General features: G+C 44.6%; 2 protein-coding genes across 2 annotated transcripts; both read left to right on the forward strand.

The window, feature by feature from the left end:
- The first annotated feature begins 1,632 nt into the window (after positions 1–1,632).
- LOC136551277 (guanosine nucleotide diphosphate dissociation inhibitor 2-like) lies at positions 1,633–15,324 on the forward strand. Its single transcript, XM_066542852.1, has 13 exons — positions 1,633–1,886; positions 2,668–2,730; positions 2,989–3,072; positions 3,634–3,741; positions 3,833–4,005; positions 4,758–4,869; positions 5,739–5,819; positions 5,906–5,968; positions 13,912–14,013; positions 14,286–14,410; positions 14,521–14,731; positions 14,809–14,883; positions 15,070–15,324. Exons 1-13 carry the CDS (start codon positions 1,800–1,802, stop codon positions 15,124–15,126), a joined length of 1,341 nt encoding a protein of 446 aa, XP_066398949.1. The 5' UTR covers positions 1,633–1,799; the 3' UTR covers positions 15,127–15,324.
- On the forward strand, positions 7,068–7,970 carry LOC136550647 (uncharacterized). Its single transcript, XM_066542275.1, has one exon. The coding sequence runs from the start codon at positions 7,068–7,070 to the stop codon at positions 7,968–7,970; it is 903 nt and encodes a 300-aa protein (XP_066398372.1).
- Positions 15,325–20,641: the final 5,317 nt, after the last annotated feature.

The raw sequence follows: 20,641 nt of genomic DNA on the forward strand, positions 1-20,641 counted from the left end.
GACATGGTAAATCTGTCTCAGAAATAAGTATTTGAGCTCAACGGCCTTACCGCAGGTTCAGATTAAACCAAGTAATTCACTGTTTTGGAAATATTTATTAAAGTTCAGGGGCCAAATTTTATGTTACGCGGCTTTTAAAGTAAAAGGTTGTGCTCCCACCAAACATTGCATAGATATTTTGTTTCTAAGTTATCACCACCAAGGGCATGTTTAGATGCCGAAATTTTTGGCAAAATGACACTGTAGCAGTTTTCGTTGTTATTTGGTAATTAGTGTCCAATCATAATCTAATTAGGCTTAAAAGATTCGTCTCGTAGATTTCGTCTAAACTGTGTAATTAGTTTTATTTTTTATTTATATTTAATACTTCATGCATGCGTCCAAAGATTCGATGTGACGGAGAAACTTGAAAAATTTGGCATTTTAGGAGGGAACTAAACGGTACCCAAGATTGACATCTCATATGCTAGTGGTCACTGGCTTACTAACATCAGAAATGATGATAGAAAAGACATCGTTGTGAGTGGGGCTGCTCTTTTTGGACAATTTGGTGCTATCATACTGAAATTGTGTTTCACAAAAATCAAATTCCATGTTTTATGCAAGCTATGTTCAAGAAAATTTATAAGGCACTGGTTTGGGATGCTTGAAATGGGTAGCTCTTGCTATGGACTTATTTTCTAAGAACAAATGAAGAAATGACAAAAAAAAAAAAGCCGTTGCTTGTGTAGTTGTGTTCACGGTTTCCTATTCATTTGCTTCATCGAATAGCCGAAATTATATCACGACATCTTCAACAAATCTCAGCCAATTCAGCTAAAATTATAAAGATGTAAATACGGTTTTTGTTTGAAGTGCCCAAACTTTTATGAATGGGTAATATAGAACACACCAACGGGAGTGGTAACAAAAAATGAGTTCAATCCAGGTCACCAACTCACACGTCTCCTCCGTCAGCTTCGTTCATATAGCGACTTCTTGGCCACGTGGGTACCTACCACTGTACCAGGTCCTGGGAAAATTGGCTTCGATGCCAAGCAAGGCAGCGCGTGCCGTGTTAAAATCTAGAGATCTCTAAAATCTAGGTGTAAAGTGTTAGGTATCATATAAGATGTTACATGCGGATGTTGTATGAGTGTTTGAATATTAATAAAAAAACAAATTATAGAATTCGTCGGTAATTCACGAGACGAATTTATTAAGCTTAATTAATCCATTATTAACGTATGTGTTACTTTAGCATCACATTGTCAAATCACAGACTAATTAGATTTAAAAGATTCGTCTCGCAAATTAGTCGTAAACTGTGTAATTAGTTATTTTTTTTAGTTTATATTTAATACTATATGCATGTATACAAACATTTGATGGGATATGGAGTAAACTTTAGGATATATATATATATATATATATATATATATATATATATATATATATATATATATATATATATATATATATATATATATATATATAATCTGAATTCGTCTTACGGGTTACCACAGTGCCAGGTCCTGAGAAAATTGGCTTCGAGGCCAAGGAAGGCAGCGCGTGTGTGCGACCAAGTCGAGCGGTTTGCGATTTTTCTTGCGCTACCGTGACACAGACGGTGACGAATAGCCGCCGCCCACTCCGCGCGGACTCCCTCCCTCTGCAGCTCTGCTGCCTTTCCTGGGTGCCTTCGATCCACCAAACCTCTTTCTCTTTGACGACCGTACGTGACTCGAGCCGTTGGAGATCCACACTTTCCTCTCTCCCTCCATCGTTTCTCGATCGACCGGCGACGCCGCCCGCCCGCCATGGACGTGGAGTACGACGTGATCGTGCTGGGCACGGGGCTCAAGGAGTGCATCCTCAGCGGCCTCCTCTCCGTCGACCGCCTCAAGGTACGCTACCGCGGCGCCTCCATCGATCTCCTCCTCCTCTCTCATCTCTCTCTCCGTCGTCGCCACTCCACGTTCATATATTATCTAATAAGATAAGATCGCGCCCTGGAGGCGGAGGCCAATCAAAGAAACCAGTAGTTTTTATAACATACCGTACCCAAAAAAAAATTACTACTTTTCAACCTATGATTTCTACGAGTAATAATTATTTTCTCTTTCTCTCCCCCAACTCTATTTTCTTCCTCCAATAGAAATGCGACACGAGCTCCCTAAAAACAGGTGGTTTCTCTTCAACGGTGATTTCATGGTTTCTTGTGCATTGGTTCAAGAGTAGACCTGATTTTTCCATGAAGAAACTATTTCTATGATTTTTGTTCTCTTTCTTCATTAATTACGTTGCCCTGTCAACGTTTTGTTTACGTGGCAAGTCATTTAACGAGGATAGAAATCATCGGGACTGCCCTTATTCATTTTCCGTATGATCTTTTAAAATCGGCCGGGATCGCACACTTTATTCAAATGCAAATTCTCTTAAATAAATAAAGAAAGAAAAACAAGCGGGTGAGGGTGACACCGAATCATTTCCGGCCGTCCCTCCGTCACCAATTTATTTACCGGGACAAGATCAATAACACCGCCAAATTAAACCATCGTTCTTACTCATAAACAGTTCGGTCATCTTAATATATATTGATTGATCTGGTAAACATACATGTGACTCTCAGCTGCCACTATTTGAACGCATTATTAATTTTGCAATTCTGCATGTCATTGTCATCAGGTGTTGCACATGGACAGGAATGACTACTACGGTGGAGACTCCACATCGCTCAATCTCAATCAGGTGACCATTATTAATGCAAGCCTGAGCTGTCTGTTGACCATATTTTGGAATGCCCCTCGCCCCACATTTCTCTGAGGTTGTGGGTGATGGCGATCCATGAGACTCGCCTGTGTATATATAGCAAATACCTGATGATAAACCATGCACATGGATTACTTCTTCGCCTGTCTTGTTTATGAGGCCCTCTTTGGATTCTACCTACTGTTTTCATAATGATGATGTCCAAAACTGTGCTGTAAATTAAACTGCTATTTGCAGCTCTGGAAACAGTTCAAGGGTGAACAAACACCCCCTGCGCACATAGGAGCTAGCAGAGACTACAATGTGGATATGGTTCCAAAGGTCTGGTCTTTTCCAATTTACTACTTTTTATTTGTTTTTTTAGATTTCTTCAGGAAATCTACTTTCATTATTTTATTATATATATATAGTATATTGGACTGAGATATCCATGACACAATTGCAATGATGGCCATGCATGCAATGCCTGTTGAGATTGGCTGTAAACTTGGAACTTCTAGCATAGTTACATGTGTAACTGACTGTGTGATGCACTTTCATATATGTATTTAACAAAAACATGCTACACTTGGATGTGCTTTAATGTGGCTTCACATGATCATAATTTATTAATCACTGAAGACAGAACATAAAAGAAGTATTAGTATAAGTTCATTAATTTACGTCATGAATGGTCAAACAAAATGTTGTATTAGGAAAATGAGCAGTGGCGGGCACCTGCCCTTCCGGTTCTCATAAACTCTCTTTTCTATATTGATTAAATGACAAAGCTCCAGACTGTTTCGTCCAAAACAATGAGCAGTGGTGATTGGGTTGAATACCTTACCACATTGCTGTATGAAACCACATTCTGACATGTAATACCTTTACCATTTTGACTAGTTTATGATGGCAAATGGTGCTTTGGTCCGTGTGCTCATTCATACTGGTGTAACCAAGTACATGTCCTTCAAAGCTGTGGATGGAAGCTATGTTTTCAACAAGGGAAAGGTTCAATCCCCTTCCTCATGCATAAGCACTCCATTTTTATCAACATTTTTACCCTTTTGGGCACATGTTTATCTATGTTCTTGGGCTCCAGATCCACAAGGTTCCTTCTACTGATATGGAAGCTCTCAAGTCTCCACTGATGGGATTATTTGAGAAGCGAAGAGCTGGGAAATTCTTCCTTTATGTCCAAGATTACAAGGAAGATGACCGAAGTACTCATAAGGGTTATGACCTTACTAAACTAACGACAAAAGAACTCATCTCGTGGGTACCCATTTCACTTCTATGCCTTTTAACATTTTTACATGATTAGAATGTAACGGAGTATTTGTTTATACTATTTGTATTTTGAGTTCTGTATGATCTTGTTCCTTTTGCTACTGTGGCTCCATGTTACATTTCTGGTGTCTTGGTTACCAACTTTCTCAAGTAGAAAGAATTTACATGAAACCTTGATTTTTGGAATGTAACTTCTTTTATCCAAGTTTAGTTTGGAAGCCTTTGATGGTACTATTATGGATCATCTGTTGCGCAAATGAAATGTAGTTTTGGAGTGATCGAGCAAGCATGAAGAGATTCCATAGTTTTACCTGTTTATTTGAATGCAGTTACTAAAGCTACAATTGTTATCCATTAAGGCTGCAACATGATATTCCATTTTAAGAGTTGGGACTATAGGTAGGCAAACCAACATCTATTATTTGTCATTTAGATTCAGAAAATTGTATCTATATAAACATCAATAATTAATATTCAGATCAACTGAGAAAGGCAAAGGAGGCCACTTCTGTCTGGCTATCTATATATCTTTTATCATCACTAACACCTTCCTTCGATCACATAAGTAAAGAGGCATTAGAATTAAGGCGATTCAATTACTGGCTATGTAACTATAAACAATTCTTTATTTAGGAGCATTCTGGTTTTCTATCCCTATGTTTCAAGTAAATTTTCTGCTCTAGTGCTCAATTAGGATTCAGTTTACTGAAACTCCTATGTTCTATTTTGTTCTTCAGAAAATATGGTTTGGACGATAACACGATAGACTTCATTGGGCATGCAGTGGCTCTTCATAGAGATGATAGCTACTTGACAGAACCTGCAATTGACACTGTAAAACGGATGAAGGCAAGTCTTTATAATGACATAACAAAAATTTCCCTACACAATTAAGGTTTTGTGTTGAAATTTTTATATTGAAGAAACAGCTTTGAATGCAGTTTTTTTTCTTAATAGCTGCTCCTCTAGTAGTTTCGTGCCAGCTCACTGAGTCGAGCTGTTGTTTGGTCTTCTAATAATATATGCAGCAATGCTCTTTGCTGCCCTTTCAGAAAAAAAAAGAAAGAAATGCTCAAATAGCTTTGACCTGAATTTCTAGGACCTTTTCTTTCAAGTGATCTTATTGATTGATTGTGCCCTGATCTAAAAATACTATCTTGAACCTTAGACTCAACTTAGCTAAAAGTTTGACCAGAAAATTGTGAAGAAAGTCATATTGTTATGTTAACAACATATTACTATTATTATAGTTACAGCAGGTAGGCCTAGTATGTGACATGGGAGGAGTTATGAGGTACCAAATAGATACTTGAAAGAATTGAATAAAACAGAGTTATCCTTTGATAGGCACACACAGACATTGCAGTCGAAGTGCCTAAACCATTATATTATGTAGGCAGCTGCCAACTGGACCCTTTTACTGTTACTAATAACTTTGGGAGTGTTCGGCTCACTGACTGCCGCTTATGGTGTTACAGTTGCAGACTTTTGCTACAGTGATTTCATTGTAGCAAAAGCAGCTGAGCGGAGCCGTAAAACTTTTGTGCCCTTTTATTTGTTGCTTTGCTCATTTCATTCTAGCCTACCCCAACTCTTTGGACTAAAAGACCTTGTTGCTGTTTTATTGTTAACATTACTTACATGTATGTGGAGTTAAGTTATCCCTTCACTTCCGTTTTGTGTCATTAATTACCTAACACCATTTTAGAATATTTCAGCTTTATGTAGAATCAGTGGCTCGCTTTCAAGGAGGATCACCATATATTTATCCCTTGTATGGTTTAGGAGAGCTGCCACAGGTCAATACCTATAACTTTGTTCAACTGCTTCCAGCATTTATAGGTATCATAAGTAGGTGATTTATAATTTCTCCTATTTAACACAGGGTTTTGCAAGACTTAGTGCTGTCTATGGTGGGACCTACATGTTGAGTAAACCAGAGTGCAAGGTACAAACAATTTGGGTTATAGTCAGTAATTTTCTGCATTGTTTCTTCACTTCTTCAGTGACTTTGGCTCATCAATTAATAAGTGAAAGGTGTGGCAATACTTTCATGTTTGGCATAAGGATAGTATATTGAAACTAAAAAAAATTATGATTAAACTAATGAATTTAAAGAGTATTAATGTCTCTTGCATTGTTGAAAAAAGTGTAAAGCCTTCTTGAATACAAGAGTGTATATTTTCTGACTTGATATATTGATGAAAGAATACAAGAAACTGGAGCGGTGGTGCTCCGATAGCCCGCTCTCATCTGGTTCAGACGGTCTTCTACCCTCGTACCGCAACGTCGTCTTATCTTCTTCGGGTGTGTCCTGTACGGCGGCTTCGGCGGCGGGTGGAGGCGGGCCCGTGATGGCGGACGCGGGTGTTTCCTCCATGGCGGCTCCTGCGGTGACCGCTGATCCTCCTCTGCTGGCGGCCTCCAGGTGTGCGCCAAGGATTACGCTCCTCCGGCGGGACCTTCACGGGCGGAGGGGTGCAGTGTTCTCTTCTGGCGCTGTGCGTCCCGATCCAGAAGGATGAGTCTCGCTGCGCTCGGCGTCGCCGTCGGCGCGCGGCTCGTCCTCCACACCGTCCAATCCCGGTAGACCTAGTTGGCAAGTGCTTCAACTCTTTTTCGCCGTCGCACACAGCTTCCCACTGTCGCCCGAAGCCTCGCTATTTTCGCTGCTGGTCCCTGGGCCACCACTCCTACGTGTGCCCTGGGATGTTCAGAGGCGGGGACTCTGCTCCTGGCCGTGTCTCCGTGTGGCGACGGATTTCTCCGGCCAACGAGGCTACCAGTGCTGCCCCCCCCCCCCGCAACAGCTTCTCCGGCGGGTGGCGTTCATGCCCGCGTCGGAGAGGAAGAAGGCGACGGATTTCTCCGGCCCATGAGGCTATCAGTGCTGCCCCCCCCCCCCACCCCCGCAACAGCCTCCTCCGGTGGGTGTGGCTGGTGGCGCTGGTGTGATGCAGGGCACTATGTAGGTACAAGACCAGGATCAAGGTTTGCAGGCAGGGCAGCCGCGTCATCGCCGACGTCCGTGCTTCTGGCGGTATCCTATGCAGGAGCAGCACGGCTCTGATCAGGTTGCTGGTTCCTTGCCAGGCACTGCCTCTTCAGAGTTGTCTTGTGAAGCTGTGAAGCCCCCTCCATGCATCATCGATTGGAGCGATCAGGTGGCCAGGGCTGAAGAGGACCTTGCACGTGCGGTTTTGGTATCGGTAATCGGCGACGAACCGCTGGCCGCGGTGGAGGTGGTGGCAGCGGTGATTGCTGCCAGAATTGACATGGTTGCCAGCTCTCTAGTGCTTCGTCGGTCTTCTCCATCAAGTTATCAGCTGGTCCTTCCTGACTTGGCCTTGGTTGAGCGACTGGTTGGGCTGCAGCAGCCCTGTTTGTCTGGCTTCAACTTCAGTCTCCTGTGCAAGCGATGGAGTCGTCTGTCTGGTGCCCATGGTCGTGTTCTGCCGTTCCTGATCGACATCGAACTTCGTGGCATACCTGCTCATGTCTGGGAAACCTCTACGGTGGATTGTTTCTTGAGTCCTCATGCTTGGGTTCAGCAGTGGGTTCAGCAGGTGCATCCTGATACCCTTGGGCTTGTGGACCTGTCTTGCTTTTGTTGCTTGGCCTGGAGTTCTGACCTGTCGGCGCTCCCATCATCGAAGGAGCTATGCGTGGTTGAGCCACCGACGGCCGTCATTGAAAATCCTCCTGTGAAGAGAGTTCTGGCGTACCCTATCGAGTTGCTTTATTCTGATGCTCATTGTCCTGAGGGTGTGGACCCGAGCCCTCCTCCCTCTGATGGAGGGGATGATGAAGATGACTATGCAAGGCGGCGGCGGCGGCATGTCCGTTCTTCCTCGCCACAGCTTGGCTCAGGTCCGACGGGGGGCGGTGCTTCCAGTCATGGTGGTTCACGGTGGGTGACTACCCAGGAGCACGTGGGGCCCTCCGCTTAGGGGAAATCTCATGCATGCTCCCAGCTATTGTCCAAGGGTTCCAAGGAGGCCATCCAGGTGCGGGACTCTCCAAGTGATGGTCGCCCAACGTTTGTCGCGGCGGCGTGTGGTCTCGAGGATGTCCACGTGCCCGTAGAGGTGGCGGTAGTAATTGCAACTGTCTTGGAAGCCGCCGTGGGGGGTAGCTCGATCGACGTCGCGCGTTCTCATGAGGCGTTCCCCTCGATGGCTTCCCCTACCCTGATGCAATTTGAAGTGGAACCTGTGTTGATCTCTATTGATGGCGTCCTTGGGCTGGTCTTGGACCGTCAACCTGTGGCTGGTGCTCCCTATGGGCCGGGCTGTAACCCCCAATTGGATTCCGCAAATGCGACTCATGCTGGATCGAGCTTGGGTAAGGCTACGGATTGGAATCCCCCCGGCTGGCTGACGGAGCCTCTCTGTCGGCTTGGCAATGGATGGACTTTCGTCGTCAACGACCCCCTGCGCCTATAATCTTGGAGCTCAATTCGCCGACGCCTGCTCCTCCCTTGCCATCATCCGGCGCGGGGCCGGCCTCGCCGCTAGCGGCCAGCTGCCTGTTAGGTGTTGAACCCCCGAGTTCGGAGGCGCCGGCTCCACCAGGACCTGCTCCGCCGCCTAGCCTCTCCACGCTTCTGGGAGGGGGTCTGGTTCACCATGAGGTGTGGTCCTTGCCTCACTCCCCCCTCCGAGTCTACTCTAGGCAGCGGCGCCGTGCTCGAGCCCCTGCCCCGGTCACTGTGGATGGCTCCTCCCAAGGTCCAGGAGCGGGAACTCCACTCTAGGATCTCGACAAGGTGCGCAGGCCGGTGGATAGGCTTTCCTCTGCCCATGATCCAGAAGCGACGAAAGAAGGCCCCTCCTCCAGGTTCCCTGACACGGCATAGCCGGCGGGTCGCTCGCGCTGCTCCCTACTCTCCAGGCCGGGTGTTCTCGGAGGCCCAGAAGAAAGTGATGCGGCAGCTTGGGTTTGAGGAAAGGGAAATCATCCAGCCGAACGCTCAAGATAATTACAGTAACCTCTTCAAGCCAATGCTTTCTAATTCGCTTGTTAGTGCTTTGGCTGCTATTTTTGGCTGGGAAGTTGGAGATGGTGAGCAGGTGCGAGCTTCAGATGTCCTTACAATAATGTAAGGTCTGGTTCTGAGTTGGGATCGATTTATTTCTTCTGTTAAGATGTATCCTTCTATTATCCTTGTTTGGAACGTGCGAGGCCTAAATCAAAGGGATCGCCGGAATTCTGTCAGAGATGTGCTTTCCAGCAATGCTGACATTGTGTGTTTGCAAGAAAATAAGGTCGTGAATATATCCCAGCATATGTTCCTTTCGGTATTTGGTTCTGCGTATGATAATTTCGTAGCACTCCCAGCCAATGGGACTAGAGGAGGGGTACTAATTGCTTGGAAGGGATGTTCTTGCCAGGCAGTTGCTTCAAGGGTAGACAAGGCCCCAGGGCCGGATGGATTCACGGGCAGGTTTTACAAATCTTGCTGGAACATTATTAAAGGTGATGTGCTGATGGCCTTGGATGCCATCCAGCGAGGCCATGTTTTCAAATTTCGTCTTCTTAACACGGCCTTGATTACCCTGCTGCCTAAGAAAGTGGATGCGGTTGAAGTGAAGGATTTCCGGCCTACAAGCTTGATTCATAGCTTCGCCAAATTGGTGACTAAGATCTTGGCTAATCGGCTGGCCCCTCTTTTACCTTCTTTGATCTCTGCAAACCAAAGCGCCTTTGTGTGGGGAAGGAAGATCCATGACAATTTTATGTTGGTTCAGCAGATGGTAAAAACTTTGCATCAGAAGAAAGAGGCACATGTCCTGCTCAAGCTGGATATCTCCAAGGCGTTTGACTCTGTTTCATGGTCGTTTCTGCTAGAAGTCATGAGCAAAGTGGGGTTTGGTCAGCGGTGGCGGGAACTCATATGCTTGATCCTATCCACCTCTTCGACACAAGTCCTGGTTAATGGAGAGCCAGGGGCACCATTTATCACCATCGCGGTCTTAGACAGGGAGATCCCCTATCACCCATGCTGTTTATTCTAGTTATGGATGTGCTGAATTCCTTGGTCATTTATGCCACATTGAAGGGTTTGATGCAGCCTCTAGATATTCAGCAAGCTCGGCACCAGGTATCCTTCTATGCTGATGATGCGGTCTTATTCTTGAGACCCAACATTTTGGATTTGGCCACTATTAGACACCTACTTGATCTGTTTGGACATGCCTCCGGTCTTAGAACCAATCTGTCCAAGAGTTTAGTTTCCCCTATTCATTGTACTGATGATGAGTTGGCACTCACTGCAAATATCCTCTCCTATTCCATGAAGGCTTTTCCTTGTATGTATCTCGGCCTCCCTCCAACAATTGGTAAACCAACTAAAGAGGTGCTGCTACCTCTAGTTGATAAGGTGGCAGATTATCTCCCTAGATGGAAGGCTTCTCAACTGAACAGGGCAGGGCGGCTAGTATTGGTGAAGGTGGTGCTGACTGCTGTCCCTATATACCTTTTAATAGCCATGGACCTCCCGAAATGGGTTCTAAAAGCTATTGATAAAAAGAGGCAAGGATTTCTTTGGAAGGGTCATCAACAAGCCAATGGTGGCAATTGCCTGGTAGCATGGGAAAAAGAAAAAGTGCAGAGACCACTTGAATATGGAGGCCTTGGGATTCATAACCTTGAACTTCTTGGCTGGGCACTTAGGATTCGATGGCTGTGGGCACAAAAGACAAATGCTGATAGGCCTTGGGCTGGTCTCCCAATCACTGTTACTCATAAAGCCAGGGCCCTCTTCAATGTTGCAGTTGATGCCATAGTCGGAAATGGGGAGGAAATCTTGTTCTGGACATATAGATGGTTGGATGGGCATACCATGGCTGAAATAGCGCCTAACTTGTTCAAAACTGTCCAGAAGCGAACAACCAAAAGAAGGACTGTGGCTCAAGCACTGCATAATAGAAGTTGGGTTCAGGATATTAAGGGAGCTCGTACAATAGAGGTCCTGCTTGAATTTCTCCACATTTGGGATATGGTGGATGGCTTTATTTTGCAACCAGAGATTCCAGACCGATATAATTGGAAGTTAACGCAAGATGGTTCTTATAGCAGCAAGTCTGCCTATGTGGCCTTTTTTGTGGGCTCCATCAAGTTCGGTCCATGGAGAAGAATTTGGAAAACCTGGGCTCCCCCGCGCTGTAAGTTTTTCTTCTGGTTAGTGGTTCTTGTTAGATATGTATGTGTTGTGTGCGTGTGTATGGGCCTCCTGTGGCTGTGCGCCAGGCCCATGTCGGCTTCCTGCCATGCCTAGATAGATTAGGATAGGAAGGTTATTCCTTAATTGGTTCTGTTTCTATAAATCTCTCCCAAGGGCTGCCTATATATTTGTATACCTTGTATACCCTAATCAATCTACTATTCCACACAATCTCTATTGCTTTCATGGTATCAGAGCTAAGCGTTTTTGTGGGCAAGATGTTGAGCAGATGGGTGGCAGTGTGCAAAGACTCAACCTAATAAGAAGGTGACATACTGGCCTGAAAAAAAGGGAGCGAACAACATTGTTGATACTCCGAATCATGCGCTCGGCCCGGCCGTTCTAGGGCGAGGTGTAGGGGCAGGACATGCACAGGTGGACCCCATGTGTAAGAAAAAATGTGCGTGAGCTAGAGTTGTCAAACTCGCGGCCGTTGTCGCACTGAACAGCCTTCACAGTGGTGCCAAACTGAGTACGCACAAAGGAGAAAAAGTTAGCCAAAGTCGCAAATGTGTCAGATTTGAGACGTAGAGGATACGTCCACAAATAGTGAGAGTAGTCATCAAGAATGAGCAAGTAATATTTGTATCCAGAAACACTGGGAATAGGAGATGTCCACAAATCACAGTGAATGAGATCAAAATTGCTAGATGCTCGAGAAACGAATGACTGAAAAGGAAGGCGAGTATGATGCCCTAACTGACACGCATGACAAATGGGACTAATGTCTTTATTACAAAAAGGGATAGCCAAAGTGACTTTGGACAACTGATTTTCGAAGCCTCACTGGTGCTCTCCAGTATCTCACCTTCACTCGCCCAGATATTGTTTATGCTATTCAGCAGGTCTGTCTCCACATGCATGATCCTCGAGAGCCTCATCTTGCTGCTTTGAAGCGCATTCTGCGGTATATTCGTGGCACTCTTCACTTGGGTTTGCTTCTACGGCCCTCTACTCAGTCGGATTTGCTGGTCTACTCCGACGATGATTGGGCTGGCTGCCCAGACACCCGAAAGTCCACTTCCGGGTATGCGGTCTTCTTGGGCGATAACTTGGTCTCCTGGTCATCCAAGCGTCAGAATGCAGTCTCCCCCTCGAGTGCCGAGGCCGAGTATCGGGCGGTTGCCAATGCCGTTGCCGAGGTCTCTTGGTTGCGCCAACTCCTTGTTGAGCTGCACATTCCTCTGCGTCGCACCGCCCTTGTTTACTGTGATAACATCAGCACTGTTTACATGTCTTCGAACCCTGTTCAGCATTAGCGCACCAAACACGTGGAGATTGATCTACACTTTGTTCGTGAGCGCGTTGCTACCGGTGATGTCCGCGTTCTTCACGTTCCGACGAGCTCTCAGTACGCCGACATCTTCACCAAAGGCCTGCCTTCTTCGGTGTTCACGAAGTTCAGGTCTAGTCTGAACGGTCAGGCTTTCGACGATCAGACTGCGGGGGAGTGTTAGATATGTATGTGCTGTGTGCGTGTGTATGGGCCTCCTGTGGCTGTGCGCCAGGCCCAGGCCGGCTTCCTACCGTGCCTAGATAGATTAGGATAGGCAGGTTATCCCTTGATTGGTTCTGTTTCTATAAACCTCTCCTAAGGGCTGTCTATATATTTGTATACCTTGTATACCCTAATCAATCTACTATTCCACACAATCTCTATTGCTTTCAGTTCTTAACCGGGTTTGGATAGCCGATCGCCTAGCAAGAAGGAATCTGCCCCATCCAGAGTCCTGCCCCCTATGTGATCAAGTGGACGAAACAATAAACCATTTGCTAGTGGGCTGTGTCTTCGCTCGACAAGTTTGGACCCAGATTTTGCAATAGTTGGGGCTGCTACAGTTGGCACCACAGCCTACTGTGTCTTTTCTCGCGGTGGTGGAAGAGATCGATTGCAGCTGTCCCCAAGGAAGTGCGTAAAGGACTCAACTCCTTTATAATTTTGGTGGCATGGGAGATCTGGAAGCATCGCAGCTCTTATGTCTTTGACAACAAGAGACCAAGTGTTCAGGAAGTCATTAGGGCTGTTAACTCGGAGGGAGGTCTCTGGTGCTCGGCTGGAGCCTCCAAACTCCATAAGCTTGTTCTCAGGTCGCTGCCTACTGGAGCTTAAAGCTCGGAGGCATTTGGTCGCTTCTACAATTTTTTGTGTCGAGTCTGTAACTTAGTGTTCAGGGTGTGGTGTGTGTGAGTTGGGTCTCTTGACCCGTGTAACATTTTTCTACCTTAATGAAATGACGCACAGTTCTCCTGCGCTGTTCGAGAAAAATATATTGATGAAATGGAACCTTTAGAAGAAATCATCTATTTCACAAAATATTTTGATACTAACACAATAAGTTGTGAAAGTTTTCATGAAAATTTTCTTCTTTGTAGTCTAGCTTAACTTTTCAGCCTAGTTGCTTCACGGGTGTGACGCCACCTGGTAACAAGTTGTTCGTAGAGATAGCCAACCTAACATGGTCTTAGGGGGGTTGTATAAGTATTTATGAAGAAGTTATTTGATAGATAGCACTTCTGTTCTACGATGCTCCTGTGTTAAGCAACATTCACATGAGAGAGTAGAAATTTTGCTGCAGGAACTAATATAATTTGTTTTTTGTGCCACACCGTTCTCTGCATTTTAGTGTTTTTACGGTTTACAATCTGACATAAGCCACTGCATTCAGGTTGAATTTGATAGTGAAGGCAAAGTTTGTGGTGTTACGTCTGAAGGGGAGACCGCAAAATGCAAAAAGGTTGTCTGTGATCCTTCCTACCTACCTGACAAGGTAAAACCCTTCCATTTTTTCATTATAAATATGGTACTATCTATTATGTAAAGATATTTCTTACATCCTCGACTTAAGTTTCATTATTCCATTACTTTCTTCGAAACTCAATACAAGCAAATCAAATCCTTCTGATTATACGATGTACGAGGACAAGAAATTCATTTAGTCCTTCCCTTTAAAGAGTGTCTATGAGAAAACACCGTTAACCTTATAAAATTTCAGAGGTGTCAGAAACAAATGTAATTACTGAGTATTTTACATGCTGCCAGGTTAAAAAAGTTGGAAAAGTTTTTCGGGCAATTGCTATCATGAGCCATCCCATCCCAAATACTGCTGAATCTCACTCAGTACAGATCATATTGCCACAGAAGCAGCTTGGCCGCAGATCAGACATGCAAGTATTTCTTATATCATCTCCCAAATTTATCCATTAGTTGGTTGTGTTTCACCTTCACATTTCTTTTGTTTTTAATGTGCGAAGCAATGTTCATGTGTGCATACCAGGTATGTTTTCTGTTGCTCCTACTCTCATAATGTCGCATCAAAAGGCAAATTCATCGCATTCGTGTCAGCACAAGCAGAAACTGACAATCCAGAGAAGGAACTAAAGCCTGGGATCGATCTTCTTGGGACAGTAGATGAGTTATTTATCGACACATATGACAGATATGAACCTAGCAATGACTCATCAGCAGACAATTGTTTCATCTCAACGGTAAGCATTTTCTGACATGCACCTTTGGTAGAATTTTCAAATATCCTTAATTCCATTTCAATTTACTACCTTTTCAGAGTTATGATGCCACAACACACTTTGAGTCCACTGTTATGGATGTACTTTCCCTTTACACAAAGATCACCGGAAAGGTACATATATATACATATATTTGTACAATTGTTCTCTTGAGAACTTTTTGTCATTTAACCTCCAGGACAAAACAATTGTCAAGACCAGCCTATATCCATTTTAGTTACACTAAACCAATGTGATTCGACTGGTCCTATTTCTCTGGTTTCCTGCTATAAATATAATCCTCATGCATTTTTTTTCAGACTGTTGATCTCAGCGTGGATCTAAGTGCTGCAAGTGCTGCTGAAGATGATATCTGATACTTATCATAGTGCTATGTGGTGTAGTGCTGAAAAGATTTAATTAAGCTTTGCTTTCGAAACTCTTATTAGGTTCACCTTTATTTTTCCAATTGTTGTTATTAGCGAGTTCTGACAATGATTAAAGATTGCATGCTGTAAATTTGAAGGTACTTTTTTTTATCAAAAGTTTGATATAACACATTGGTCCGTGCTTAGATTTTGAAGGAAGAGTAACTACACCAGCAGTTTCTAAGCTATCAAAACAAAGAAATTGCGTATCTAGGCCCTAAACTATTGAAGTACCCTATAATCTCAGGCAAATCTATTATTTGACGTGGCAGCTCAATTGCATGGGCAGTGGTGCTCCAACGTGGAACCACTCATAATTACATGGGCGATTAAACTAGTACATGATTCTCACCCAAGGCCACAAACTAGAAACTGCAAATATGTATCCCTAATCTATTAAAGTAACCAATTTAGGTACAAAGCATCTTCCTGCCTCCACCATTGCTTGAAGAATGCTGTTGGACAATGTCAAAGTAGTCACTAACAACAACCGCCACACCACCAAGAATGAGCTATATGTTGTCGCCGGGTCAGCAATATCGAAGCGCCAGCATCTCGTTTGGCTCTTGCTGGAAGCTCCCTGTTACATGCACGATGCACAGAGTGAGCTGTTGCGCTCCAGGTCTTCATGCAGGAGCTATTCTTTGAGACGCACGTATGACAACACTGTCCAACCGATGTTATAAAAAACATTGTTCAACCGGGCAATTGTGGCGCAGGCTTGGCATTATGAAGATTGCCAAGACAAGATGGGCGGTAGATGATAAGAGGTCAAGAACAAACAATGGCTTCAGTCCTCTCTAGTGAGTCAGGGGACAATGGATGGAGTATGGAGGGACTGGTTTGGACCAGGATTGCAGTACTTCAATAGATTTGGGATCCAGGTGAGAATTTAGGGACTCATATAATTATGAACTCTGGACCCATATGTCAGTTGCTGTGACATGACCGATTTGGATCCGGATTAAATAGCTACCCTGTTTGGGAGAGCTTCTAGCTTTTGCTTCTCAAGAAAGCTCAAAAAGCTACAAGCTTCATGTAACACCCTAAATTTTACAACATTTTTAAATAGGAAAAATTGATTTGTTAAGCATTTTATGGGCATTTGAATTTAGGAAATAATAATTTTATTAGGAATAAAATCAAATATAGGTCGACAACCATGAATGTGCATACATGCCACTGCATACTATTTTGAATTGCTTGGTTTGAAGTCGGATTTCGAATTGAGTTGAAATTGCATTTTGAATTTGCTTTGAAGAAAAATTCGAAAAAGAAAAGAATAACTTTCTTCTCCTTCATTCGGCCCGAAGGCCTGCTGCTGCCGCGGCCCATGGTTTTCCCACGCGGCCCATTCCCTTCTCCAGGCCGCTGTGCAGCTCCTTGTCTCCGCTTGGGCCGAAGCCCAGTGTTTCTTTCCGCGCCAGCCCGCGCTCTTCACCGCTTGGGCCGAAGCCTGGTTCCCCGGCCCAGTCGCGCGCCCAGCTGCAAGTCGCGCAAGCGCCTTTCCTCCACAGCTGACTGGCCGGGCCCGCGAGTCAGACCCATCTCCTTCCCCTTGTTCGTGTCCTAGGCGGACACTGTGCCGTCGCCGATTGAGTCCGCCTCGGCCATGCTCTCCTTGACGTCGCGCCCAAGGAATTCCGTCCCCATAAATAGCGCCCGCACCCCTCCTCTCTCCCCTATCCCATCTAGCGTCCGTTTTTCTTCGCCAAGCAGCCACAGCCGCTTCTCGCTCGAGCGCCGCCGCCGACCTCCACTGCCAGCTCGCGCCGGGCCGTTTCTACCGCCTCTCGGTCCTCCGTTTCGGGTCCAGTGAGTTCGCCGTCCCTTCCTCTCTCCCTCTGTCTTTTTCTTTCGACGTGGAGTGCGCTGCAAGCCGGGAACCACGAGCTCCAGCACGCCGGCCATGGCGCCGTCGTGGTCAAGCCGCCGGCAGTACTGTGCCGGCTGGGTTTTTTTCTTTTTCCGCCAAATCAGATCTCATCCGTCGGTTTCTAATCCAACGGCCTAGATCTACAGATACCCCTTCGTTGCCAATCTTTCAAATACACCCTTATAATTATTCCAGATTCAACCCGCAGTCCAAAGCGTGTTTCCAGATTTCGTTTTCTCTTCATAAAAGCGTATTTTGGTTTATTGAAATACGTTTTTAGTTATTCACAGTTTTGCCATTCAACTTGTTTTAGCTGTAAAATCTTTGTTTTAACTCCAATTAGATCCGTTCAAGTTGCGTTGGGTTCGTAATTAAGTAATCTACACGTTTACGCTACTGTAAAGTAGGTTTCCAACTTTTATAATTCGAGCTTAGATCTAATCTATTATTTGTCTATAGGAAATCTTGTTTAAACCATAACTTTTCCGTTTTAGATCCGATTTTTGTGATCTTCGCGTCTGTGTGTTCATAGCGAGACGTAGATTCGTTTTCCAAACTTTTCGTCTTGATTCTTTGCTGTTGGTGTACTGTTCTAATCTGTAGCCTTGTTTGCTTTGCATGATTGCTCCTGGATGCTTGTATGTTGCTGTGGTTATCGAGTATAGACGGTGAGCAGTTCTCGGAAGATCAAGGGTACGACTTTGACGAGCAGGACCAGTAGGAGTACGTTGCTCAAGGCAAGTATAGCATGGGATCATCCTTGTTTTCTATTCACTTTAATTCATTAAATCCATGTTGCATGTGTCTTCTTGTTAGGAATTTCCTAGAATTGGACTATTGCCTTGTCACCTATGGGTTATGCATATGGATAGCTTTGCTAGAGCTCAGTTAAACCATAATCTTGTAACTTGACTAATGGTATATGCAATAAACATAAAATGTGACTTTTTAGCAACATGAAAATAGGGGGCTGGAGTGTTTAGCTACTTTCTAAATACTTCAGATTCCTCTCCCTAAGGACTTATCTGTAAGTGATCATCCGGGACTTATAGTACAGCTATGAGAGCTACATGGCTCTGGCTTTAGCTTAGTATGAGGACCTTTTCTAGCTTGTTAGTGGTTACCTTTATTGGCGTAAGAATGGCTTGATGAATCGGGTATAGGACAGCCTCTACTCTTATGTGTATAGCCGTGAAGGAATTGTGCCATTTGACAAGGGGGTTCCTATAATTGTTTGCCGAGTGAATCTAATGGCCCTAACTTGTTAGACGAACCTTTGAAAGGCTTCATAGTGACCAGTGGCTGCTCACCTTGGAAGTGTTTTGGGAGTTATAAACCCGAGCATATGGGAATCATGACTCACAGTGAAAGTGTACAACCTTGGCAGAGTGTCAAACTAATATATCAACCGTGCTCACAGTCACGAGTGGCCTTGGAACATTTATGGAATAGATGATCACTAAGTAATACCTGTTTATGCTATTCATTACTCATGTTTACATCTGATCATGTGTTCTACTTTGGGGACTAAAACACCTTGATGCTACTCATAAGCTAAAATTGTGACAACTAAAAGCTGACCGCTGTTAAGCCTATGTCTAGCCTTTTGAGCCTCATGAACCCCGTGTTACACTTGTTAAGTACGACATGTACTTACGCTTGTTTATTTTCATTATTTGGATAAAAATCCTGGATGGGTAACAGATGACCTTAAGAATGATGATTTCCCTGAGGACTACTAGACTTGTGGTCAACCAGTCGACGTCCCTGTGAATTGGAGCTTCCGCGATAGATCTTTTTATTATTTGTGCTATACTTATGTAATAACTCTGTCTTATTCGTGATGTAATAAACATTGGTGATGATACTATTCATAATTTGTCGGCTTATGTGTGTGACTGATCTCTGGGCGCACATAAGGTTTTGCACCCCATTTTATCCTAAAAATTGGGTGTGACACTTCCCCAAACAGGGCCACAATCTTGAATTCATTTTCAATTTGCCTGACATAGGCTTCACCAGCAGTAATTATAATGACAGCAATATTAGACATATATCCTTGATGCCCTGATCTAGGGCAGAACTTTCAATGAAGTGAAAGCCTTGTCCATAAGCAGAAAAGCAAAAAAAAGGGGAAATGAATTCGCATCGCATTTTCTTAGTACAAATTTTGGGTATACATGACCCTCCTTTCTGCATCTATCACACCTTGATGGATTGGGGCAAACCTCTGGTAAGTGCCCTACCTTTCTGTTCTGTAGCACTTCCCTCATCTTAACCATTTCTAATGCTCTGATCAGGGTTTGAGTTCACTTGTACAGAATTACTACCTGATCCTTCTCAATTGGTTCAGATTTGGAATCATTCCTTTCCTCCCCTGCCAAATTTCTTTGTTCTCTATATTAAGCTCTTGGTCTAGATTAGGATCAAACCTTTCTCTATGCTCCATATCCTAGTGAGTAACCTGATAGCTTTGGGATATTCCCCCTCAATTTCTTTCCATGTGAATCTGAGATTGTACTAGTTCTGATTATGACATGCTTGAAAACCTTGACCTCTGCCATTCTTTCCACCATCTGTTTGCTCATCGAACCTTCCATGAAATTGCTGCCTTTGCTCTATATCAGTCTGTGACTTCACATGAGCCTAGAGAACTTGGGAGAATGATCTTGTGTCACCTCCTAGAGTTGTCTAGCTTACCAAAGAACTACTTCCATATAGAGGGGAGCCTGCTCAAATATGGGATTAACAAGGGAGGAGATGAGTGAATCAACAAAAACCAAGTCATAGACTCTAAACTCCTCACTACAAGACCAAATATGCTCCAATCTTATACTCAAATTGCATCAAGATGGTCACTGACCTTGTGCAGAGGCGCCTCCGCTTTGGCTTTGGATCCAATGGTCATGAGCCCACCAATCAAGAGGATTAGTGCTTGCTAGGGTTTGAGTTCATACTTAGTGCTACAAAAAAGACAAAGTTGGGAGAAAATGAAGTGGGACTTTTCTTACATTGTGAGTTCTTGCACATAGGAGGTTCACTACTTCCCTCTCCCTACTCCAATTGGGTCCAAGCCCTCTCCCACCATGGCTTAGGACCGGTTTGATGACCTGACGGACCGCTATGGGTCTTGGTCCATGCACCGAGTCCTTGTCGGAGGAAGTGAGTCATGAGCTCATGTAAGTAGTGGACGTTGCTACGGAGCTCGTGTTCTAGATGGGATGGATGGATGTCATGGTGCTCTAACAAGGATGGTGGCGGTGTGTCACCTCAATGTGGGACTTGCTAGCGCTCGAACATCCGATTTGAGCACTAGCGTCCGAACGCTGCCCGCATAGGGAGCGAGCGAGTGCCTAGCAGGTCGGGCTCATGAGCGCACCAGTAGTGGCCCCGCGCCACCCTAGACATCGCTCGTGCCGCCTCAGACATCGCCCATGCCGCCCCAAACGTCATCCGCGCCGTTGGCCGCATCCCACATGCATCCCATGTGGAATACTCGATCTACTTTTGAAACATCCAGATGCAACAGTTGCAACATACAAAAGAAGATAGATGAAACTCTTGAAACAAGCGTCTAAAATACTTGCA

The sequence above is a fragment of the Miscanthus floridulus genome, chromosome 4 (assembly GCF_019320115.1).
Source record: "Miscanthus floridulus cultivar M001 chromosome 4, ASM1932011v1, whole genome shotgun sequence".
NCBI classification, from domain to species: domain Eukaryota; kingdom Viridiplantae; phylum Streptophyta; class Magnoliopsida; order Poales; family Poaceae; genus Miscanthus; species Miscanthus floridulus.